The sequence below is a fragment of the Hyla sarda genome, chromosome 4 (assembly GCF_029499605.1).
Source record: "Hyla sarda isolate aHylSar1 chromosome 4, aHylSar1.hap1, whole genome shotgun sequence".
Taxonomy (NCBI): domain Eukaryota; kingdom Metazoa; phylum Chordata; class Amphibia; order Anura; family Hylidae; genus Hyla; species Hyla sarda.
Window position 1 is genome coordinate 56,788,181 of NC_079192.1, and position 26,579 is coordinate 56,814,759.

General features: G+C 42.5%; 1 protein-coding gene across 8 annotated transcripts in view; it reads right to left on the reverse strand.

The window, feature by feature from the left end:
- Positions 1 to 4,827: 4,827 nt before the first annotated feature.
- The window catches only part of NPM2 (nucleophosmin/nucleoplasmin 2), a 29,535-nt gene continuing 7,783 nt past the window's right edge, over positions 4,828 to 26,579 (reverse strand). For 4 of the 8 annotated variants that reach the window (XM_056571087.1, XM_056571085.1, XM_056571089.1 and 1 more), the window contains exons 2-10: positions 13,890 to 13,959; positions 9,507 to 9,592; positions 9,219 to 9,341; positions 9,048 to 9,141; positions 7,491 to 7,624; positions 6,129 to 6,160; positions 5,301 to 5,331; positions 5,125 to 5,177; positions 4,828 to 5,044 (exon numbers count right to left, since the gene is read on the reverse strand). In XM_056571087.1, coding sequence (XP_056427062.1) covers positions 5,133 to 5,177; positions 5,301 to 5,331; positions 6,129 to 6,160; positions 7,491 to 7,624; positions 9,048 to 9,141; positions 9,219 to 9,341; positions 9,507 to 9,592; positions 13,890 to 13,947 — 603 coding nt within the window. In that variant the 5' untranslated portion in view covers positions 13,948 to 13,959 and the 3' untranslated portion in view covers positions 4,828 to 5,044; positions 5,125 to 5,132. The other 4 variants (XM_056571091.1, XM_056571088.1, XM_056571086.1 and 1 more) reach the window with 4 other exon arrangements.

Genomic DNA, 26,579 nt, shown 5'->3' on the forward strand with positions numbered 1-26,579 from the left:
TTATTCCGAACGCTGGGGCAGTGGAGTACCCCTTTAAGCTTTAAAGAAGGGATGTTTGGTAACTTCGACACAGGTTAGCCCCATTTTACTTGTCCCAAAACCTAGGACAATCCTCAGTTATGACAATGCAAATCCACAGCAGAATTCTGAGGGTATGTTCTACATTTTGCAAAATGAGGAAGGGAAGTGCATAGCACCGGGGTTCTCTCCTTGGCAGGGGTCTAGTCCTGGGGAAAAAAAGTATAGGCACTCACCCAAGATTTCCACTCAACGGCTGGTCCTGCAGGACTCCTGCTAATGGGAACAGTGTGCCTGCAGTGGAAAAAGTGCAGGTACTTAGTTCCCACGCGTTCCTGCAGCACTTGAGCCCTGCTCCTTGGTCTTTTTTGACAATGTTTCAATGTCCCGATACCCATGTCCCAGCTATAAAAATGTGAAATTGTTTTGTGGCTGAGGAGGAATACTTGTTCTTAAAGCCTAGATTTATATTTGTTGTATGGTGAGTTATCTTTTTGTATATTGCACTGCCATTACTGCATACAATGAGAAATTGCAAAAGTGCACAAGATGAGTAGATCATTGGTCACATGACAAACTCCACAGCTAATTTCTACATAGAAGTTTCTGGAAAGGCTTAGGTAGAAATTCCTTAGTCTAACTCCTCTCCCAAGAGGGCTGGATCCCTCCTGACTGTCTCTCTTCCCTCCTGATGACTGGGTCCGCTACTGCTCCAGGTTCTCTCTGTAGGAGGGTGCAAGGGCTAAAGTTGGAGGCTGTGCAGGAAAAGGCGGCAACGGTATAGGATCCTCTGAATTAGAGGAGGTGCAGGAAAAGCTACCGTTGGCCACTGCCAGGGTCAGCACTGAGCAGCATCACTCTTGGCACAGGTGTCTCAGTGCTGGATTCAAGGGGTAGTTTGTTATTTCTCGTTGTCTATACAACACATAGTAACACCCTGATGTTTTGCATTATTTGTTGCTGAGCCACACACCCACTATTGAAATAGTCAGCACTGGGTATTCATGACAGTAACCCTTTAAGTAATACACTTCCATATCTTCATTTTACATTCAAATTTATGTTTTGTCTGGAACCACTGAGCGCTATGACTGTAAAAGTCGAGGGTACAGTATATCCGTGTAAGGCTAGACCTGGTCTAGGTATCCGTTTCAAATCTTTCATCTACTTCAAGGGCAATTCATGGGGAAAGTGTAGAAGAAAGACAGTGATAAGTGGGTAGTTTTAGTTGGAGCTGAATTCCCACTAGACAGATCTTATGTCAAATGGACATCGACACATGAAAGCACTCCAAATGTATCTGTAATTAGTGTAATAGACTGGCTGTCCAGGCATGCAGGGAGTTGTAGTTTTGCAGCAGCTGGAGGCACCCTGGTTGGGTAACACTGCCCTGCACATTACAGCTGATCACCTGGAGGTTACAGCAGGTTTTTTCCTTCCCTCTCTTTGTATTAAAGGGGTACTCCACTGCTGGGGCCCTCCGCAATCTCTTACAGCACCCGGAGTTTGATTAGAAGGATTTCCTCCGGCAGTGGTCATGAGGTCACGCCCACCTGATGTCACACCACGCCCCCCTCCCATTCATGTCTATAGGTGGGGGGGTCTGTCAACACGCCCCCTCCCATAGACATGAATGGAGGGGGTGTGGCCATGGCATCACAATCAAGGCCTCCGGCTCGGAGCATTCTGAACAGTGTTCAGAATGCTGGAGCACCCCTTTAAGTCTGTTCAGTGTTGTGTATTGCTCTAAAGTGGTCACATGTTAGCAAACATGTATTTTTAGTTAACATTAAATCTCTGCCTATAATTTTCTGTGGATTATAATAGTATATTTTGGTTTTGTTGCCTTGTGGTCATTATTGGTACTACATTTAAATGGTTACTGTCATTTAGCTAAACTTGTCCATACATGTCAAAAGTCATGATCACATTGGGTCTCACTCCTAAGACCAGCTGCAATCATGAGTTATAAGAGTTATCTGTTCACACTGCAGAATTCTGCACAGTGAATATTAACATCAGTGTGAATGGGGCTTCTGCAAGACCCATTCACACCGAGAAATTTCAGCGGCAGACAATTCCACCGCTGAAATACTTCTGTGTGAAATTCCGCGAGCACTGCATAGCTGTCAAGGGTTACAGCACAGTGCTGTACAGTCCTACCGCAAAAGTATTTTTTGGCAGTGGCCACCAGAAAATCTTTGCACGCGGCATTCCTCAGTGTGAACATACCCTAACCCTGTGAAGCGCATGGCAGCACTCTTCACTCCCTGGCTACCCACTCTGGTCAACATTTTTGCAGCATGGATTAGTGCAGTGAAGTGCATTTTGAGTGACAGCTGGAAGTGAGGCAGGCTGCCAAGCACATCACCTGGTAGTAACTTGTGATCACAGCAGGTCTCAGGACTAAGACCCTTTGCAATCTAATCTTTGGATATATCTGAACATCATGTCAAATGATAGTGATGCTTTAGATACAGTTTAAAAAAAATATTCCATTTGGTTCCAAGGGTACATTACACTTGATAGAACCCCTTTCAACTAGAAATTCCCTGTAAATCTAAAAAAAAGTTCTCATGTAAAATAACCAAGTGCTCAAAAAAGTAGGGGGATATTCATTGCCTTCCTGACATTTCATTGGCTGAAATTTTGTGCAGTTAGTGTAAACAAATTTGCAGAGTCAAGATCTACAACTTTGGCAAGTGTGACAGATCGTGCCTCATTCTTTACTATGCAATGGACAAGATTAACCATGTTTCAAAAAAAAGTGCTAAAATATTGTGTAAATGTTCAAAACTGCAGATTCATACAACCTCTGCCACATGCGCCATTTTGATAAATTTGGTGCATGTGATGTGTGGTGGCCACTCGTATTTGTATTACTGAGTATTGGGGGGGGGATATCCATTATGACCAAATTCACCCCTCTAATCCAGTGTTTCCCCAAACAGGGTGCCTCCAGATGTGGCAAAACTACAACTCCCAGCATTTGGCTGTCCAGGCATTTGCAACACCTGGAGGCACTCTAATCTACTATGCCAGCAGATCTTATAAGAATGGCTTAGAAAAGTGTCCTTGGACTCCCTTCATTATCCCTCAAATGCCATACAAACCACCACAAGGCTGTCTAAAATCTGTACAACCTGCCTTGTCAAGGGCTGAGGTGCTAATCATTAAAGGGGTACTCCTGTGGATTTATTTTTTTTTTTTTTTTTTTTTTATCAACTGGTGCCCAAGTTAAACAGATTTGCAAATCACTTCTATTAAAAAAATCTTAATCCTTCCAGTACTTTAAGGGCTGTATACTAAAGAGTAATCCAAAAAAGAAATGCATTTCCTCTGATGTCATGACCACAGTGCTCTCTTCTGTCCAGAGCAGCATATGTTTGCTATATGGGGGGGGGGGGGGGATCTTCTGCTCTGGACAGTTCCTAAAATTGACAGCAAAGGTCAGCAGAGAGCACTGTGGTCATGACAGGAAATGCATTTCTTTTTTGGATTTCTCTTTAGTGTACAGCCCCTAAAAAGTACTGGAAGGATTAAGATTTTTTTTTAATAGACGCGATTTACAAGTCTGTTTAACTTTCTGGAACCGGTTGATTAAAAAAAAAAAAACCAGAGAAGTTTTCCAAGGGAGTACCCCTTTAATACTAAAACTGATCACCACATTGTGTTAGTGCACTGTTGTTGAGCCCTTGGGGGCAATTTAGAAGAAACTGGTGGCCCAGTACAGGAGTTGCACCCCTGTACCCTTGCTGCCCTGTCAGGCAGCCTCTATACAGTGACCCCTGCCCCCCATATCTCCACCTTTAACCTGTGTATATTCCTATGCATATAAAATGTTATGCCTTTAAGACCTGTTATGTGATTGTAAACCAGGAAGGTACCAGTGATGTGACCTACAGGGTCACCTATAGGACCCCTCAGTCTCCCCCATATAAGCCTGGGGTATAGTCAGCCCTGTGGTCTCTGAAGTTACTGTCACCTCTGTGGACCTAGCCAAGCTGCATAAACTTACATTTGTCTGACTTAGTAAAGCTGCTGTTCCATAACTGTGTTGGAGTCATTATTTGCCCCCGTGCCTAGCCCACTGGTGCACTGGGAGAGATCACTAGTTAAGGAAATTAGTCCCTGAGGGGAGTCAGCCAAGCTGCGAAGTTCGTGACAAATCGAATCACTAACTTCGCTCATCTCTACTTTGATAATGGATATAAGTGGGATTTGTTACACCTAGTGTCCCATAGTCTGTAGATAATCTAGTTGCCCTCGAGTGATTGTATCAGATCAAGACTCAGTGCTAGATTCTTCCATCCTGTGCAAACACTCTGGTGCCAGACACGCAAATCTTGCCTTCTACAGTGAGGGGAGGAATGAAGTCACAAGTTTAGGTGATGTTGACACTATGTTTTGGGGTACACACCTTTGCAAGAGAAGGCCAGTGTATATCATAGGATACTGCCAACAGTACATTTCTTGCTTCTACGTTTGTTTTGCAAGACTCAATACAGCAGAAGTGGCTGTTGAAGCCCAAAACAATGTAAATGTGGGTACTGAACATTTTTCACTAGTCAATAATTAGGCCATTAAAGAGAGTCCAATAGTTACTGCTAAGACATGTCCACCCCAGCAGCTGTCTACTTAGCGTCACTATGATGGTGTCCAGCCTCAATGATTAGACAAGCAGCATAGTAAAGTGCGGGATGCTCTTTATAGGATGTGGCTGTAGAACCAGAATATATCAAGTCAAGGTGGGGACAGCCCCCTCAGAGGTATAAGAGTCAACTCTATGAAGACAACTTTTATTTCCCATAGAAAAGGAACTTTATTGGACAGATTACAAGACAGGAACACTTGAAGAGCATATATTACATTATGATGACATCCAGCTTGGCCTGCCTTTGTCACTGGTGTAATGGGTTGAAAGGATGGAGGTGACCCTGATTGGATAGGTTGTCTGTGAACATTGACAGTGCCATAAGATTGTGGTCTGGATATCTCACACACTAGACAAGACAAAGATCAACAACTGCAAAGACAAAATGTGATTGTTATCTTCTAGTACTGTGGTGGACAGCCTGGTTCACAATGGAGCATGCGAGACATTACCCAACATCTCATTTCTTAGCAGCTGGCTTCCTGCCTCTTCCTGCTCCTTTGCCCTGAAAGAGAAGAGCATGTTGTCTTGACTGACAGAAAATGCCCATACAGAAAGTGGATAGTCGATGCCCACAGCTTTTAAAACCATCAACCACCATTGCCTGTGTAGGTGGATGAAATCATACCTTTTTTACTGGACTGTCTTCTTCAGAGCCCCTGCAGGGAAAAGAATATGATGTTACCATTTACCAACAGGTATTCTTCCCACCACAGCTACACCTTCTGTTGGACCATTTCCCAATGTATACCACTGATTCCAATAGATCGGTTTATGTTGCCCATACCCTCCCATGCTAGACCTACTGCACAGTATTTTTGCAAGATTCCCAAAAAAATAAACTACTTTTCTGTACGGTTGAGGATAAAGTAGTCTGTCATTTTAGTTTTCCCAGTTTATTTTATGATTTTAGGGCATAAATGTAATCCTGGATAACCCCCTTTAAGTTATCCCTGTGCACAGAATACTAGTCAGTGCAACCACTGGGACTGGCCAAGATAAGTGTCCCAGTATCTCACTTTGCTCCTTCGCCATTGTCTTCCTGGTCTGGCCGTGGTCAGCGAGTCATGCTGCCAGCTGGCAATTTGTTGACTGGCATTGTGAGGTGTTGACCATGGCCAGCCCAGTAAGTCTGCAGTGAGTTCCTGGGACACCAAGGGAGCTGGGTTTTTATATGCATGCAGCCTGGGCATTATATGAAGATTTTTGCCCATGAGACTTCTCCTTTAAAACTGAACTTGGCCAGGTTTTGGCTGAAGTCCCATAAGAAGTTAAACTGCTGAGCAAATGTTTTCCTTAGTTCTTGTGATGAGTGGGGGTCTGACTGCTTGTACCAATCAGCTAGTCACCCTCTATACTGGATAGGGGATAGCTAGCCCTTTAATGACAACACCTTAACTAGAGCAAGCCCAGTGAAGGCATCCATTTCATATCTGTAGCATCAGTACATACTTACTCTTCCTCCTCATCTTTGTCCATTTTCTTCTTCTAGGACAAAAACAAATCCGATTACTCAAGTGTAAGACCTTTTGGTATCAGGTGTAACTAGTAAAGGCTTAAGTAGGCCCTGTCATTTGAACAAAATTTGCAAACATCAAATAGTAAAAGTGAATATAAGTAACTTTGTAATCTTTGTCTCAAAACAAAGTTTTTGCCTGCAGTCGGGAAACCGCATATGACCGAAAAAGCAGCCGACCGGAGGCTGCGGTTCACTCCGGTCGGCTCATACACTAACTACGGTTCCCTATACGGCTGAGTGCGGGTGCCGTGATTAAGCCCTGCCCCCCCTCCTCCCAGCCATATCGGGGAACCATAATTACAAACCGTAGTGTGAACCCAGCCTTAAAAGGCTTCACCCCTCCTGCTGTTAAAATGGTCTTCGTGTCCTGTGTCAAGACTAGCAATACAAGTCTATGGAGGGAAGCTATGCCCACCGGCTCTGCGAGAACTGAAAATTTATAGGTGAAGCCTGCAGAGGAGAAATCTGCCAAAAAATACCATATTCATGGGATCTAATCAAGAACTAATGTAGCTTCTGATGTACACAGGGAAGCTTAACCTGAAAAGTCACCTGAAATGACAGGTAATATTTAAGGACTATATGTGATCTTCTGAAGTTGGATAAATAATCTACTTTAACCTTCTACAGCTTTGGTATAAACCATAAATTGAGTGACAAGTTTGTTAATACTGTCTAATCAATAACCGAATAAACCACAATACCACCAAGGGTATGTGTATGTGAAAGTGCACAACACCTAATTATATATAAAAATTCATATACATTTTACACACTTTATATTCATTAAAAGCATATCAAAACCATGGTGCCAGAGCACAGATTGGATGTGGGATAGGAAGACTTAAAACCAGGGGCTCAGACCCAAAGAGCATAATGCAAGTAAAAAACAAACCATGTAAGAGGTCACAGTACTTGTATGTCTGCCTTTACTTTGTGCTAGTACTCTGAGTGCATAAAGAAAGCAACCACACAAAAATAAAAAGGTGCTGAGCAATTTTATACATTGAACTGCCCCCTGACGAAGCAATAAGCAGTGAAATGTATGTTGGGCTGGTGGGTAAGATATTGGCTCCACACAGGGTTATGTGATGTGTACAATTGCTCATTTGCTTTCTTTATGCACAATATCTGTGCTCTGTTGCCATATGTGTTTTATGTAATGCTTTTTAATGAATATCTTCAATAAAGTATAGATTTTCCTGTATTGATTGTTGTGCACACTATACTGTCTAGTCAAAGAATGTCATCTCAGGAGATTAAATATAATAAATTTAAGGACGAGGTTGTAGCAGGTACCTTCGCTTGGCTTCCTTTCTTGGAGGCTGCTGGCCTTTTAACTGCTTTTGGGGGAGATTCAGGATCTTCCTCCTCTTCCTCTTCTACCTCCTCTTCTTCGTCCTCCTCCTCGGCCCATGAATAATCTTCCTCCACTAAGAACACATTTTAGCATTAGTTCTGAAATTCTATGGATGGGAGGGATTTACTAAAACCAATATTTCATAGGCTGGTTTTAAGTAAAAACCTCCCAGTCCATAATACAGATGTAGAGGTGCATGCCTCTTAATACATACAGGTGCCTCACTGAAGACTACGGCAGCTCAGTTTGTGTAGATTTTTTTAGATAAAAATTATGTATGCAGGCTTATGTTTTCATTAATCTAGTGTGTAAAGGGCCCCTTTATAAAAGTTGGTTTGGGCAGGGTTTTAAATAAAAAAAAAAAAAAATTAAAGAGTGGTCACTGCTGAACCCCACTGCCACATTAACGTCTCACAAATATCCACCTTACACGAAGGGGTTAACCAATAGGCCACCCCTGCAACTGTACAGAAAACCGTGCCCATAGACTTTCCATTTAAAACTGTATGCACCATATTGTATACAGTTGTCCGTTTTTCAAAACGCACCTTTTTTCGGGAAAGAAAACCATGGCTTTTGGTCTGGGTGAAAAACCGTATTAAACCGTATACTTTTTTTAAACATGGGAGTCAATGGGAACTGTACAGAACTGTGTGTGTATGGTTCCATCCAGTTTTCACCATATGGTTTTTGACTTTCCACTTTTCTTGGAATTTCAAACAAAGTGAAACTTCATTCATAATGGAGTGAAAAGTTAATGTATGTGGTTTTCTAAAACTGATGCAACCGGACATCATTTTTTAAACTATACGGTTTTCAACCGTATACAGATAAAATTTTGCCCACGTTTTGATAGTTTAGTCAGGTTGAGGAATCTTTATCAAAAACCTGATACAGGAACTGTATAGCAAAATAGTGGTGTGAACCCAGACTTAGGCTTCTTTCACACTGCCCTTCGGACACGGTAGTGTGATGTACGTCGGGGAAGAGCCGGAGGAAAGATATATCATGCAATGTTTTTCCTCCCACTAAGTAAAAAAACGCAGACCTACGGACCCCATAATAGTAAACTGGATCTGTCGGAACCTGTTGTGGCCCATCAAAAACAACGTCTGTTAAGGCACAAGGTCCATATGAAAGGGGCCCAACATGAAGCATACAAGACTGCAGTTTTGAAACAGTAAGGCAGCATTTCCCAAGCAGGGTGCCACCAACTGTTGCAAAGCTACAACTCCCAGCATGCCCGGACAGCCAAAGGCTGTCCGGGCATGGTGGGAGTTGTAGTTTTGCAACATCTGCAGGCACCCTGGTTAGAACACGCTGCAGTAAGGCATGCATGTTACTCTGACATCTGAGCTGGAAATTGAATTTTTGGTTAAGTATGTTCCCCCACTAGCCAATGGCATTTCAGGCACAACTGATTCATAGCGAGTGCGATTGTCCATATACAATATATTGTCTGAAGCTGGAATGTCTGTGCATACATTATTCCTTACATGCAATGTGCTGACCGCTAATATATACAGGTCCAGAGCCAGCCTTCAACTGGAAGGTGATCGGGGGAGTCAACTCAATGCCGACCATCGTAGCCTACAGCAGAAAATCCATGTTATTGTAGACTGTACATGGTCATTGTTCTCTGCAAGTATTCTCAATAACTAACTTACCATTGGCAAAATAGATGGCTTTAGAGTGGCTATGGGAACAGGTTGGGAGACAGTCCCTGCTACCTCTTGAGGAACTATTTCTACTATATGGAACTCATCTTTGGCCTTGTCCCCCAGACATACCTGGAAAATAAATAAAGCCATCCTTGAGTTAGAACAGCTAAATTGGGAGCTCGTCCCAAGCCAACACAATAGTGAACACCACACATTGTGGAGATTCTTGAAGCCCATGTGCCAAACTTGGTGCCCACAATGGTGAAGGTTCCCAATAACCAGTGGCCTACTCACTGTTCTTAGGGCCAGCTGGTGCTCGGTCTTGTCTTCATCTGACACTTTGAACACAAAGGTCTTGTTCTGCTCATTCAGCTCACACCCTGCAAAGGCAAGACGACCAACTATTACCCAAAGTAACATACCAATCTTTCTGGACCAGCTGTGACCACTGTTTTGCGAGTGCCCTTGTACAGAAATAAGGCAATATATCCAGTTACCATTTTGCTGATCTATATTTACTACTAAAGCTTCTTAATCCAATAGATGTGTCCCTTTAAATATGCAGATCACAGTAGTCATGCTACTGGAACACCCAATAAAAAAAAAAGTGGTAACTGGGCAGCAACTGTTAAATTCCTCTGCAGCGCCACCACAGGGGTAAAGTAGTAATTTACTAATGGAGATTCATAAAGACCTGTGTAGAGGAAGAGTTTACCAGTCACTCATAACCAATCAGATAATTTTTTTCAGAGGCCTTTTTTAAGTGAATGAAGTGATCCGATTGGTTGTTATGGGCAACTGGTTGACTTACTCTGCACAATTTTTGATGAACCTCCCTCTAAGTGATTATTATGAAAATTAAAGCTGTCAATGCAGTGTGGGATTACCAAGATCATCTGAAGTCAGGTGTGTTATACTTTATATACACTGTCCATAGGCCCCAGTCAACCAGTTTATTCCAAGAGTCTCCTGTTCACATACATCATACCTTCGAATAACCCCTTAAGACTAAAACAAAGCTTCGTACGGAGGAGCACTACTACATCTACTCACATGTTTAAGGTATATAGAAAATCCATTCCCATGCTAGCAATTGACTATAATGATCACCTAGATTAGGCATGTTGCCTACCAGGACTATATGCATTTTATAACAGTAGGTGACAAATACTTCGAATATACATTGGTGTTTATATAATGGGTGTTAATTGTTTGGGTCACACATTTGACACTCATGTATTAATGGTACACTAACATTGTTTTCTCTTCTGCAAGTCACCCATCTAGTCAGAAGAATTTGATGTTACAAAGCTAGAATCTAATACAAGCTTTACGTTTGTTAAATTGGTACTCCGGTGGAAATCTATTTTAAATCAACTGGTGCCAGTAAGTTAGATATGCAAATGACTAAAAAAAAAAATATAAAACAACTTTGTCATACAGCAGCTAAGCAGTACTGGAATGATTTAAGATTTTTAAATTTCTGTCTGACTACAGGGCTCTCTGCTGACACCTCTGTCCATGTCAGGAAATGTCCAGAGCAGGAGCAAATCCCCATAGCAAACCTCTCCTGCTCTGGACAGTTCCTGACATGGACAGAGGTGTCAGCAGAGAGTACTGTGGACAGACTGAAAACTACTCTTCCTCTGTAGTACACAGCAGCTGATAAGTACTGGAAGGATTAAGATTTTTAATAGAAGTAATTTACAAGTCTGTTTAACTCTGGCACCAGTGGATTTAAAATAACTTGTTTTCCACCAGAGTACCCCTTTAAAGCCTCTTGTGTAGCAATCTTTCAGTAAAAGCAAGCCATTGAGAACACTTTCCATACACCAGTAGGGCATGTTCACACTGTCTAGTGCAGAGTTCCCCAACCAAGGTGCCTCCAGCTGTCACAAAACTACAATTTTGTCTTTGTCCGGGCATGCCGGAAGCTGTAGTTTTGTAACAGCTGAGGCTCCCTGCTTGGACAAAGCTGTGGAATTAAAATATTTGGCAGAAGAATTTCTGTAGCAGAATCCCATTGACAGTTACCAAGGGGAAATTCAGTGTAAACTGGACCAGAGGGTGCTCTTACACAGTGCAATTTTTTGGTAACTGTTTTTATGAAAGTTTTCCAATTAAGTATAACAGCAAAACAATGAGACGTGACAGACTCATCCACACAGAAAATCACAGAACAAGATCCCCCAGGGGAGAAAAGACATTGGGGACCAACCCATCATTAAACAGTTACACATTTCCAGACAGGAGATAAAAGGGGGGGTCCCCAAGTAATCCAAACCCTGGGGACCGTATGAGACAGCAAGTCTTGGATAAGTAACCCCAGTAGGGTAGCAAAGGCATACAGTCTATCAAGAAAGGAGGGGGGGGGGGAGGAGGGGAAAAAGAGGGTAATGGGAAAGTTTGAAAAGGAGTGTAAAGGGAAGGAAGGTCAGAAAACAAGAAATCCCCCGAAAGACGGCCTACTGCTGCCACTCCAAGAAACCAGCTGACTCTCGGAAACTGTCCCAAGGTGCCCTTAAAGGGTTTAACCACTGCCCAGAACTCAGTTTTCCGAATGCTAGGTGCGGGCTTCCGTGTTCACGCCCACCCCCTCGTGACATCACGCCCCGCCATGCAAGTCTATGGGTGGGGGCGCGACGGCCATAACACCCCCCCCCTCCCATAGACTTGCATTGAGGGGTGGGGCGTGACGTCACGAGGGGGCGGGCGTGAACACAGAAGCCCTCACCAAGCGTTCGGAACATTGAGTTCCGTATGCTGGGGAGCGGAGTAACCCTTTAAGGCAGAGAAGCTATCAGAGCGATCATTATCCAGGGCCACCAATTCCTCCATTCTACCTATCTGATTCAAGGTCTCCCCATACTCCACCCTAGATGGTGTCACTGTTTTCCAGTGCAATTTTAAAGGCAAAACCAGGTATATATCATAATGGATTAAACATGAACAGTTGCTATTCTGTTTGAGTCAATTCCACACCAGGAGCGGCTGGAGTATAAGCATCGGTTCATTAATTCATTATGACGACAAGATGCTCAGATCAGTACCACCTGATACAACCACAATAGTAACTGCTGGAGGGAGGTGAGATTGGATCTCATACAGATCTCAATGCAGATAAAGCAAAGTCTCAAATAATTGCCAAGTAGAAAGACCACTCGAAGCACCAAGTGTGTTGGTGTATTGTCCGCTTATCAAAATAAATCTTGGAGCTGAATCTTGCCATTAGTGTGGTCTTTCTACTTTATTCTGCTCCACACCTGGTTTCGGCAGCAAAACCGCACCCCAAGGCCAAGTTCACACAGCCAAGTGTGCGGAATGTCTGCCGGAAATTCAGCACAATTACTTGAATCTGCTCAGATGTTGCCAATTACCTTAAACCTATTCGGTACTAAGAACTGCCATTTATAATGATGGGCAGCTTGGAACATGATTGACAGCTCCACTCATTACAGCAATGTAGTGCTATCCAGGACTAAAGTATACCTGTATATACTCCAACATCACAGCTAATGCAGATTATGGCTCTATTCCCATGGCAGAATTTACTCACTAAATTTCCTATAGTTCAGCTTTCAGGTGCTCCCGTGGGCTGGAAAAGGTGGATACAGTCCTGGGAGACTTTCCTAGGACTGTATCCACCTTTTCCAGCCCACGGGAGCACCTGAAAGCTGAACTAATTTACACAGGATAAGTCATCAACTGCCGAGCCGAGAAGTTCATGACAAATCGAATTTACTGTAAGTTCACTCATCTCCATTTCCTATCCTTAATGCAAGAGCCATGGCACAAAAAAAAAAAAAAAATTATATATATATATATATATATATATATATATATATATATATATATATATATATATATATATATATATATTTGAAGCAGATTGTCCATGTTGATGTACTGCCTGGACTCAAAGCCCCATTTAGGTCAATGGAAGATCCCGACCAGGAGTATTTTCTGCTTAAATTATTGACATCTCCTTTCTTAGAGGGGTACTCCAGTGGGAAACATTTTTAAATCAACTGATGCAAGAAATTTGTACAGATTTGTAAATTGCTTCTATATAAAATTTGTAATCCTTCCAGTACTTAGCCGCTGTATGCTCCTTAGGAAGTGCTCTTTGAATTTCCTTTGTCTGACCAGTGCTCTCTGCTGACACCTCTGTCCATGTCAGGAACTGCCCAGAGCAGGAAAGGTTTGCTATGGGGATTTGCTCCTACTCTGGACAGAGGTGTCAGCAGAGAGCACTGTGGTCAGACAAAGGAAATTCAAAGAGAAGAGAACTTCCTGAGGAGCATACAGGAGGCTTATAAGTACTGGAAGGATTAACATTTTTAAATAGAAGCAATTTACAAATCTGTTTACCAGTTGATTTAATAAAAAAAAAAAAAAAAAAAAAGTTTTTCCACCGGAGTACCCCTTTAACACAGAATATACTCCGCACCAGGACCTCGCAATGACATCAATGGGGCTTTTATTCCCCAGGCAGAGTTTTCACATAGAAATTCTGCTTCAAGTTACTTGTGGGCCTTGGTTTTTTGTATGGTGAAGTGGAGGAAGTTTGAGGAAAGACTTCAGTGTGAATTGGGCCTGAGGCACACTAAAAAGAAAGCAAAAATGGCAGAGACAGCAACGCTTACTACCCCTCACACAAAAACAAATCTAACTTACCCCATATGAGAGACACTGGTTTCTCAAGCTTGCTGGTGTTACTAGCTGTAGAGGCCATGTTGACAGCACGCTGTAAAAGACACATACATTATATTTTGTGGGGTACATTGGTTTTACCATTGTTATAGAGCACTATTCTCCCCCATCATAAAACATACGGCTACATAAACCCCACATAAATGTATGTACAGACACATGATCACCACACAAACCTGCAAGATCAAAGCAGGGAGAGGAGGGAATGGCAGTGAGGACTTGCAGGTTTATATGGCTGATGCCAGACACCTGACACTGATCAGATATCATTGCTGCAAAACTCTTTAACCCCGACTGTGCAAATCTCAGTCAATACGACAGAAGAAACTTTAACCCCTTAATGACCAATCCCATTTTCACCTTAAGGACCAGGCCAGTTTTATTTTAGCGTTTTCGTTTTTTCCTCCTCGCCTTCTAAAATCCATAACTCGTTTATATTTCCATCTACAGACCCATATAAGGGCTTGTTTTTTGTGTGACCAATTGTACTTTGTAATGTAACCTCTCATTTTACCATAAAATGTACGGCAAACCCCCCCAAAAAAAATTTTAGGGAGGAAATTTAAATGGAAAACAAAATTTTGCACATTTTGGAAGGGTTCGTTTTCACACTGTACAATTTACGGTAAAAATGATATGTGTTCTTTATTCTGTGGGTCAATACGATTAAAACGGTACCCATGGCTAGATACTTTTATATTTTTGTACCGCTTAAAAAAAAATCTAAAACTTTTTGTACAAAATCAGTAATCTAAAATTGCCCTATTTTAACCACCTATAACTTTTTCATTTTTCCGTATATAGGGCGGTATGAGGGCTCATTTTTTGCACCATCATCTGTACTTTTTTTAGATACCACATTTGCATATATAAAAATTTTAGATAATTTTTTATAAATTTTTTTTAAAAATAAAATGTGACAAAAAAGCAGCATTTGTGTACTTTTTTATTTTTTACAATTACGCCATTCATCGTACGGGATCATTAACGCACGCGGCGATACCAAATATGTTTATTAAAAAAAATATTTTACGCTTTTTGGGGGTAAAATGGGAAAAACGGACAATTTTTATTTTTATTGGGGGAGGGGATTTTTCACTTTTTTTTACTTTTTATTTTTACATTTTTCAACTTTTTTTTAACACTGTTTATGTCCCCATAGGGCACTATCTATAGCAATCGTTTGATTGCTAATACTGTTCAGTGCTATGCATAGGACACAGCACTGCTCAGTATTATCGGTGATCTTATGCTCTGGTCTGCTCGATCTCAGACCAGAGCAGAAGACCCGGAGACGGCCGGAGCCAGGTGAGGGGACCTCTGGCCGCCATGCTGTATGATCGGATTGCCGCGTCAGCGCTGCGGGCGATCCAATCATCCAATCAAAGTACCGCAATGCCGCAGATGCCGTGATCTGTATTGATCACGGCATCTGAGGGGTTAATGGCGGACATCTGCGCGATCACGGATGTCGGCCATAACGGGCAAGTCCCCAACTGCTGCTAGCAGCCAGAACCTGCCGTGTATGACGCGAGCACCATTCCGATGCTCGCGGTCATACACAGGACGTAAATGTACGTCCTGGTGCGGGAAGTCCCGACAAGCCAGGACGTACATTTACGACCGTGGTCGTGAAGGGGTTAAAGGCGCGTTCACACATAAATGTTTTTAATTGCAATTTTTTTAACGGAAAGCCAGGAATGGATTTTGTACATGTCTCCATTTGTGATCTGTTCCCGGCTTTGTATTTAATAGATGCAGAAACATACATAAATAGTTATGGGTTTGTTACACTGTAAGATTGCGTTCACACGGCCGTCTAGACCCGTCTTGTTCTTCTCCCGTCAAAACTAAAAATTGACTTTATGGATGTTATCCGTTTGGATCCGTTTGGACCCGTTATTGTTCAGTTAATAAATCCCCCCCCCCCCCCCCCCCCCCCCAAAAAAAATATTTTTTTTGTTCTGGGCATGCTCAGAAGTAAAAATGGAACAAAAAAAGAATTGAAAAAAACGGATACAAACGGATGACATTAAAGGCTCATTCATTTTCCATAGACTTCAATGTTACATTTACTGTATCTGTTTTTTCTTCCGTTTTTTTGACAGAAGAAAGAATACTGCATGTGCCATTTTTTCTGCCGTCAAAAAAACGGAAATGAGTGCAGACGGGTACAAACGGATGTAAACGGATTGTAAAAAAAATCCCATTGACATGAATGGGATGTTTTTAAAACCATTTTTAATCTTTTTACAGCCTGCAAGAACGGAACCGAAACGGGGATTAAAAAAAACGGGGACAGACAGCTGTGTGAATGCACCCTAACTCAGTGTTTCCCAACCAGAGTGCCTCCAGCTGTGGCCAAACTACAACTCCCAGCATGCCCGGACAGCCTTTGGCTGTCCGGGCATGCTGGGAGTTGTAGTATGGCCACAGCTGGAGGCACCCTGCTTGAGAAACACTGCTGTAGCTAATAAACCCATAACTAGGTATTTACACAGCTTTTTTGTGTATATTTGTCAGAATTTGCACATAAGGGGGGAGATTTATCAAAACCTGTCCAGAGAAAAAGTTGCCCTGTGGCCCATAACAACCAATCAGATAGCTTCTTTCATTTTTAACAAGGCCTGTGAAAAATGAAAGAAGCGATCTGATTGGTTGCTATGGGCAACTGGGTAACTTGTCCTTTGGACAGCTTTTGATAAATCTCCCCCAAGGTTTGTAACTTTTTAACTTCACCCCTTCTGCCAAATGTTCTGTATGACGAAGTCAACGGCAAAAACTTGGGGGAGATTTATCAAAACCTGTGCAAATGAAGAGCGGTGCAGTTCCCCATAGCAACCAATCAGATCGCTTCTTTCATTTTTAAAAAGGCCTCTGAAACATGAGATTTTCCTCTGGACAGGTTTTGATAAATCTCCCCCTTTGGCTAAGTTTCCACTTGTTTTTTTTTTGTGCGTTTCCTCCCAGAAAACGCCAAAACAGCCCCTATGGCGTTTTTTCATTGAAAAAAATGCTGCGGCCAGATGTTAGTTGTAAATCAATGAGAAATAGCTAAATTCTTTTTCCACTTTGCGTTTCTCAGTTTGGCTTTTTTTTTTTTTATTTATTCCTTTTGGCGTTTTTTCACTCTTTTTGGCGTTTTTCAGCTCTTTGGTGGTTTTGCAAAGTCGCAGCATGTTGAGCATATGGCGTTTTTTGTTTTTTAATCATGGTGTTTGTCTCCCATAGAAATCTATGGGAGTAAAAAAAATTCCAAGAAAAACGACATGTAGGTTTTAACTTTGGCATTTTTGCAGGCGGTTTTTATTCTTATTTTGGACTTTATCGATCCAAAAAAGTGATGGAGATACTTTTTGAATAAAATTTCGTAGGGTACCATTAAAAAAAAAAAAAGATACAGTAGTGATGGGAAAAATTGTATCTAACAAAATTTACAAAAAATTTTGCCGACAATAATAAAAATGTAGTGTGTGTGTTTCATTTTTTTCGTCTTTCCCCCCCCCCCCCTTTTTTTTTAGGTAGTACTACTACTCCCATCATGGGACAGTATGTCCATATCAGGAACTGTCCAGAGCAGGATAGGTTTGCTATGGGGATTTGTTCCTGCTCTGGACAGTTCCTGACATGGACAGAGGTGTCAGCAGAGAGCACTGTGGTCAGACAGATAAGAATTATGCAACATCCTGTGGAGCATACAGCAGTTTATAAGTGCAGGAAGGATTAAGATTTTTTTTTATATAGAAGTCATTTACAAATCTGTTTAACGTTTTGGCACAAGTTAGTTTTAAAACATTTGTTACCCCTTTAAGGGTTCTAGAATGCCAATCAACCCCTTAAAAGTACAATAGTCCACTTTTATACAGTTCTCAATACATTGCAAAAATCAAACAAGACCTTACTGTCCCTCTCACAAGGACAAAACAGTGCAACCCTTTCCAACGCGTTTTGTGTGTCATGTACAGGGTGATCAAGTACAGCAATTCAGCAAGTAAAGCCGGATTAGAATTACTTTGAAGGCTCTAGATATTTAATTATAATTATATTATGTAATTATATATCACTTTGTGTTTTTTAGGATATGCACAGAAATATGATCACTTTGGAATTATAAACTATCATATTGCCCAGGGGATATACAGTAAACTCTATATACCACCAGTGCAGCCTTTTACCTTTGACAATTTCGTAGTGACTTTAGGGGACCACTCTAGCCACCTGTAACATCTAAAACTATGGGGGCCAATTCACACAGGGGAATTTCCGAGTGGAACATGTTTATTCTTTTAGCTGAATTCCATGCAGACTGAATTACCACCAATGGTGACCGGGGAGCTTCCGTAGTGTGAATGGGCCCTGACTTTCCCCACTCTGTGATAAGTAGGACTATAAGTATCAGCAAACCCTGTCCTGTAATAGTGTCCTCTTGGGATCTCAGAACCCCGTTCTTTTCCACTGTTATAGAAATCATTTCTCTGAAACACCACTTCTGAGTGAATCATACATTATTGTAATATGAGAGTCTGTCTCTATTTCGTGTTGCTTTTGGTTCTGGCAGCATGAAACTGATGGCAGGTTCCCTTTAAGTCGCCACTATCTCTAGGTTTAGGAGTCCAGTAGGCGGTCCTTATCAGTGATTGACAGCTATTTCTCTATAAATGCTAATACAGAGAAAACTGTCAGTCATGGAGGGTGATGGCCTCCTGACCATAACCCTCAATATAAAGAGCAGGGATCTCAATAAGGCCCCTTTCACACTGCCGGTATGCCCCGTCAAATACGGCCGTCAAACTCCGTTTTTTTTTTGCAGTTTGACGGCCATAATTTTGACAGGTCATAACGGCCAATAACAGGTCCCGATGGACCCCATCATAGTCAATGGGGTCAGTCCGGCACCGTTATTTCCGGAGAGAATAGCCGGAGAAAAAGACGGTGCAAGCACAATTTTTTCTCCTGCTATACTCGATCCTAAAATAACGGGCTTCACACTGCTGGAGACAACCGGCAGTGTGAATGTAGCCAAAGTAAGTTAAAAGTTCTACTGAATCTATTCTAACAAAACTATATATCAGTCTGCTCAGCCCCTCCTGGTCTATAACATGATGCCGGCAGATTAAACTGCTTGTTCACTGTGACAGATCGACTACAAGCAGAATGCAAGGCTGGTGGTGATGGAACTGTTTGGCTGAAGTAGACTGTACGTCATGAGGAGGATCCGGTCTACAGTGCGGAAAGAAGAGGAGCCAAGGACATATGTTACTGGAAGGGCTCCAATGCGGAAAAAACTTCAACAGGACAAACCCTTTATATTTCACAGAGAGACAGATAGACAAGGACGTTACCCCCCCCCCCCCCCCAGCTTGGGCTGGTGCAATGTTGCATCAATATTTGTCGGGCGTGCAACGCACTGAAGAGAACTGCCAAGAACTTGGCCCGGGAAGCTATGCCACAAGGAGCTGAACATGTGAATTCTTTATGCGGAATCTATTCGGAATTTATGTAACTATGTAATCTGCTCGGAAATGCATTTACGTCTATGCAGACGGCGCATTACTAAGCTGGTTCTGCCTATGCCTACTGCTCATTGAACACTCATTCTTACAATGGAAATACGCATGGACTGCATTGCCATCAATGGTGACGGTGCATGCCCTAGCCCCGAATGATTCCGGTGGCGCCTGCTCTTTGCAGAGATTCCATAGTATTAATGTAGCCTAATAGGCCCATTCACACAGAGGAATGTCTGCCCGTGAATTCTGCAGCCTGTGCGGTGCCACAGAATCCCACTGAAAATAATAGGAGACTGCTGCACCATAATGTATTGTTAATGTAGTGCCTATGGTTAGTTGCTTGTGTTGCTAAATTGCAGGTGGGTTTTGGATTTGCAAGTCCAGATATAGTTGTGCTCATAAGTTTACATACCCTTGCAGAATTTATGATTTCTTAACCCCTTAAGGACCAAGCCCATTTTCATCTTAACCCCTTAAGGACGCAGGGTTTTCTGTTTTTGCACTTTCGTTTATTCCTCATATCCTTCTAAAAATCATAACACTTTCAATTTTGCACATACAGACCCATATAGGGCTTTTTTTTTACTCCACTAATTGTACTTTATAATGACATCAATAATTTCACCACAAAATTTTGGCGAAACCAGAAAAAATATATTTGTGGGGCAAAATTGAAAAAAAACAAAACCCCATTTTGTAACTTTTGGGGGCTTCCGATTCTACCCAGTACACTTTTCGGTATAAATGACACCACTTTATTCTGTTGGTCCATACGGTTACAAGGATACCTAATATATATAGGTTTTATTTTATTTTACTTCTTTAAAAAAATTATAACTACATGCACCAAAATTAATATGTGTAAAATTGTCAATTTCTTACCCATATAACTTTTTTTATTTTTCCATATACAGGGCGGTATGAGGGCTCATTTTTTGCGCAGTGATCTGAAGTTTTTATCGGTACCACTTTTGTTTTGATGGGACTTCTTGATCGTTTTTTAAACAATTTTTTATGGTATACAAAGTGACCAAAAAGACACAATGTTGGACTTTGGAATTTTTTTACATTTACGACATTGACCGTGCAGTTTAATTAACATTATATTTTTATAGTTTGAACATTTACGCACACGGCAATACCACATATGTTTATTTTTATTATGTTTACATATTTTTTATATGGAATTTGGGGAAGGGGGGGGGGGGTGATTAAAACTTTTAATATGGAAGGGGTTAATGGCTGTTTTTAAAACTTTTTATTTAACTTTTTTATTTACACTTTTACTCCCCTTAGGGGACTTTTAGGAGGAATCAATAGATTCCTCATACAGATCAATGTGATTCCATAGAACCACAGTGATCTGTGTGCTCTGCGCTCGATTGATAAAGCCTAGTTCAGCCAGGCTCTATCAATCACAGAGCTGGGACAGCCATCAGAGGAAAGCTAAGCTCTCTGGCTGCCTCCACAGTGGATCGTTTAAATATCCCTTTAGATGCCGCTGTCAACTTTGACAGCGGCGATCTAAAGGGTTAATAACCAGCTGTGGCGAACGCCACATGCCAGCTATTAACGGCAGCCCCCAGCTACAGGAATCAGCTGGGGACCATGTGAATTAGCGCAGGCTCAAGTCAGGAGCCCTCGCCATACACCGCTTGCCATGTCAGGAAGAGCTGGCATTTTTTGCACATCTGACCACTGTCACTTTAAGCATTAATAACTCTGGAATGCTTTTACTTATGAATTTGATTCCAAGATTGTTTTTTCGTAACATATTCTACTTTAACATAGTGGTAAATTTTTGTCGATACTTGCATAATTTCTTGAAAAATTCGAAAATTTTGCACTATTCTAGTGTGGTAGCCCTTGGGGGGTGTATGGTAGTTGGGGTGTTGTTTCGGTAGATGAGGGGTTAAGGTTAACCCCATAGTTCATGACGCCAGGCTGAGAGCTAGTATGCTGAGGTAATTCTCTGGCCTATCACCGCCCTTCCCAGTAACGATAGGTGCATGCATAAAATGACTGAAGGTCCACAAGGTGCTTGAACTTGAACTTGGATAACTTTACTTAAATGCTTGCGGTACATCCAATGAACAGTAACAGTCTCAGGAATACAGTCTCTATCTTGCGCAATGACTGACAGTTGTTGCTGACCTTGACTTCTCATGAAAGTCTCTGAATTAGGGAGTATTGCGAAGATCCATCCGGATTTAGGGGATAGATAAGGTCCGGTGATCTTGCAGAGTGTTTAGGGATTGACACACTCACAATTTAGCAGATAACAGCCGTTGCCGCAAGGCTCAGGCCTAAACTCACTTATGACAGCAGTGCAGATCCTTCTTCATCAACAGCCCACGAGGAAAGAGTGTGAGCAATGGCCGCCGCTCCCTTATATGGGCAGGGGCAGGGCCGTTTTTACTGGTCCAATCAACTGTCACTCACTGTTACAAGGAGTGGTGGGAGATAAACGTCATAGGGACCTCCAAAGGTCCTCAAGCATAAAACCATAGAGTTCACCCGGTCACGTGACCCGCAGGTCCTGTTACGCTATGCATAGGTAATTAACCATTTATATACACTTGTACAATCCTATATATATACAAATCCTGAAGAATTATTAGATAACTAATACCTAGATGAGAGGTGACTAGGGGCGGGCTAGTTAAGAAGAACCCCGACGTCCTAGGGACTCTGGCTATGGGGACTTATATACAAAGGAACCGGATAGGATGCGGTACCGGGACACCACAAACCCCCTTACTTAAGATAAGTTGACCTCAACGCCTGTCCCCTAAGACAGAGGGACTAGGACTAGAACAGGATGATCTATAAATTTGCATTTGCTATACATCCTAAATAAACATTGAAGACATTTACATTCTCTGATACTCTTACTAGTATCTGGACTAGACAATAGAAATCTATCTAGACATTGGTGCTATCTAGACATAAATGATATCTAGACATTAAAGGAGTATTACAGGCAAAACTTTTTTTATATATATATCAACTGGCTCCGGAAAGTTAAACAGATTTGTAAATTACTTCTGTTAAAAAATCTTAATCCTTCCAATAGTTATTAGCTTCTGAAGTTTTCTGTCTAACTGCTCAGTGATGATGTCACGTCCCGGGAGCTGTGCATGATGGGAGAATATCCCCATAGGAACTGCACAGCTCCCAGGACATGAGTCATCAGATAGCAGTTAGACAGAAAACAACAACTCAACTTCAGAAGCTAATAACTATTGGAAGGATTAAGATTTTTTAATAGAAGTAATTTACAAATCTGTTTAACTTTCCAGAGCCAGTTGATATATATAAAAAAAGGTTTTGGCCTGGAATACCCCTTTAAGGAAGCTATCTATCCTTTAGTTTCTAGCTTCTTAAACATTCTATTAAACTTACTATACACTTTAAAGCTTATTAAACAATTAGGCAGCTATCTGACATGTAGTTGCTAGCTCCTAAGACATTTTATTAGCTCTCTACACATTTTTATGAGGCTAACTAAACATTAGTACAGCTCTCTATACTTTTAGTTTCAAGCTGACTAGACATTTTTATTATCTCACACATTTTATTCGCCAACAATAAGTTACCTGTTAGTACACGAAAGGTTATACTGGCTAGCCGGAAGCTAGGTCACTGTAAGGTTGGCTGCTAGGGTCCATCGGCTACACGCTACTTACCCCTAGAGCACTTCACATAACCTACCTAGGTTACTTTAAGAATTACGTGTTTAATTCTATATTCGCAAGAGCACCTACTGGCCAGGCAGAGCATCTCACACACGCAAAGAAGGAGAAGAAGAAGTGTACCTAACAGTGGTAGAAATTGGAAATCAATACGCTACAATCCCTAAAGTGTTTTCTTGAGTGAGATATTTACTTTGGTGTATGTACTAGAGAAACTTGAGGTAATACATTTAAGTGAGTAATCTAGATACTATGGGGGAGATTTATCAAAACCTGTCCAGTGGAAAAGTTTCCCAGTTGCCCATAGCAACCAATCAGCTCGCTTCTTTCATTTTTAACAAGGCCTCTGTAAAATGAAAGAAGCGATCTGATTGGTTGCTATGGGCAACTTTTCTTTTGTACAGATTTTGATAAATCTCCCCCTATGTATCCAAGTACTATTTGAAGGGGAATCTTCCCTATTATTTTTGTTGAGACAGGTGCTAGCGATGGGCGACAGCAATAATACTACCCACGGAGAAGCCGGGGTGTCACCTGTTGAGTTACCTACTAAACACCTTTAGCATTCTATACATTTGTATGTACAAGAATTATTTATGTTTTTAGTGTTGAGTGTACACGTGCAGCACGTCGATATTTTCTGTGTACAGCTCTAACTCACCTTTTATGTACATAGACATTAGACTATTTTTCTATGTACAAACCTTACTTATTTTTAATGTACACAGACACGAGGATACCTTCCTGTGTACAAGAACCATATACATATTTACTATACAGACTTACACAATTATGAACACTCCAACATGGTTCAGGCGCATTCACCTGACAAGTGCAACATTTAGCATAAGAGTTCTCATGAAGCTGCTGGTATATACATAAAATAGACGTGTAAGGATCAGCAGTCCACCTACACTAAGAGTTCAAGGAAGGGAAAGGTAAACACGGCTTTAACCACAACTCAGCCGGGTACAGTCCTTAATGAATATCCTACAGGCTAGGAGTCTCTTGACTTAATAGTCAGGCACAAGCTTAGTGGTTACGTTGCTGAACTTTGAACTGGAACAATCTTAGCACAGTCCTGCTAGGTACAATTCTTGAACTTGGTTGCTGCAAAATAAAAGTGGTTAACATAAGAAACAATCTGACATTACTTTAAAGTCTCTTTAGAAGATGTTCTTCTTTACACTTGTAGTGCCTCTCTTGGTTCCTCTGTATCTGCCAACATCAGGGGCAGGATTAGAATTGACATAGCTTTGCCACACCACATTGGTGAGGATGGAGTGGTGGAAAGCAGCATTAGAAGGGGTTATAGGCTTACTAGCTGGGATCAAAGTGGGGAAATAGGGCTTGAGTGCCATCTCCAAACTAGGAGCGTCCCATGACCCTTTCGTTGGTACCCTGGAAGCAGGCAAACTCTCCATGTCAGTAGAGGGCCTTGGTACGTACGTTGGTACCTGTGCAGGAGGCAAACTCTCATTGCTCCGAGAGGGCCTAGGTACGGTCTTTGGTGCCCGCAATTTGGGCTTACTTTCCTGAACTTGAGCAGGACTTGACTCTCGACGATCTATAGAAAATGAAGAACTTGGCTCTTTGTTGTACATAGAAGATGATGAACTTGACTCTTTGCTGTACATAGAAGATGATGAACTTGACTCTTGAAGCTCCTCCTCCTTCGGTACGCTGGTGGAGGCTTTAGGAGCAGACCTTTTTCGGCCTCAAGTTGAAGGGATCGGACTCCCAATCTGTTGACGGGAAATATTTGAAGGGAAGCTGTGTTGGGGCTGTTGGTCTGGTGACCGCTGCAGCCTATTCTCCACGAAGGCTCTGGACGGGGGTGTACTCCACAATTTCACCCACCTCCAAGGTGTAGAACTTCTTATGGAGATATGGCCTTTGCACTGCTCCCCGGTTTACGAGGATGGTCTGCCCAGTGTGGCAGTCAAGGAGTGTCCCATAACCTCTGACCTTGTCGAACTTGGCCACAGTTGCTCTTCTTCCTTCTAATGGCTCCTCCTCTTCTCGGGGGTGATCCCATTTACGTATGTACAATGCCTCCATTTCTTTGGTATTTTCTTGATACTGCACTTTTTCTTCATAAGGCAAATGCACGTGCTTGGGGGCATAGAGTTCTTTGTGTCGGGCCTTTAACTTTTCCATCAATTCGGCCAGCTCGGCTTCTTGACGGGCCCTTTCCCTTTCTGCAGTTGGGATTGGTGGGAGTGGCTTCCCAGGGAATGGTTGAAGTACTCTGTGCATGTACTCGATCAGCTCCGGCTCATCTCCGAACACCCATTGCGGCAATTTTGGTGAGCACAGTCGTGCACTTGGCAAGCTTGATCGAGCTATGACCTCAGGGCTGGAGGAGGAAGAATAGGCTGCCTCTGGCAGGGTACTCACAGCAGACTCCTCCGACGGGCTCTCGGCCCACGAGCCCCAGGTTCTGTGGTGAGGGGACAATCTCACCGGTGATGCACCTCCAGGTGTCCCTGCGCTCTCCGCTGGAGGTGTCTCTGGCCAATCGTCGTCATCATCAGGCAGTGGGGGAAGATTGCAGGCCCCCTCTTCGTCTAATGACAACCGCTGCAGACGGTCAGCAAGTTCTTGGAAAAGTCGGGCTGCGACTGCCACAACTTTCCGCTTTTTCGGCGCCATTTTGCCAACTTCACCATGTGGAATGCCGCTCTCCGCCATGTCTGTACTATCCGGCTCTCCGTGCAGACTGAAGAGGTCGCTGTGCGTGGCGTCTTTTATAGTGGGCTTCTCCAAAAGGAAGGACACTATCGGTGCAGCCCTGACTTCCGGTCCCTCCAGAAATGACTCCTGTATCTCTGAGTTCCCTTTCAGCTGCGACATTGCAACTTGGTGGCCACGCCCAGGGGCGGGGCGTGGCGCAGCGCGGGCTTTCTTCGCGCATTTTTTCGGCAGCAGTTCGGCTCCGCCTGTGCCGACCGGACCAAAGGATCGCAGCATGAACTCATTGCGCAGTTTACACATTTCAGTTGTAGATAAATCTTCGCCTTCCCCCCTTACTTTTCGCGTGGCCCCCTTGTATGGTGCACCACAAGAACCGCTCCCGTACACAGCAACACGGTTTACAGCACATGAATAAAGTTTGTTTTCTGGGGGGGGGAGTACACTTTCACTAATGGCGACTGTAGTAGGCACACACCCGAATCCTGTTCGTGCAACGCCAAAAAGGCTTTGTGGTAGCCCTTGGGGGGTGTATGGTAGTTGGGGTGTTGTTTCGGTAGATGAGGGGTTAAGGTTAACCCTATAGTTTGTGACGCCAGGCTGAGGGCTAGTATGCTGAGGTAATTCTCCGGCCTATTACCGCCCTTCCCAGTAACAATAGGTGCATGCATAAAATGACTGAAGGTCCACAAGGTACTTGAACTTGGATAACTTTACTTAAATGCTTGCGGTACATCCAATGAACAGTAACAATC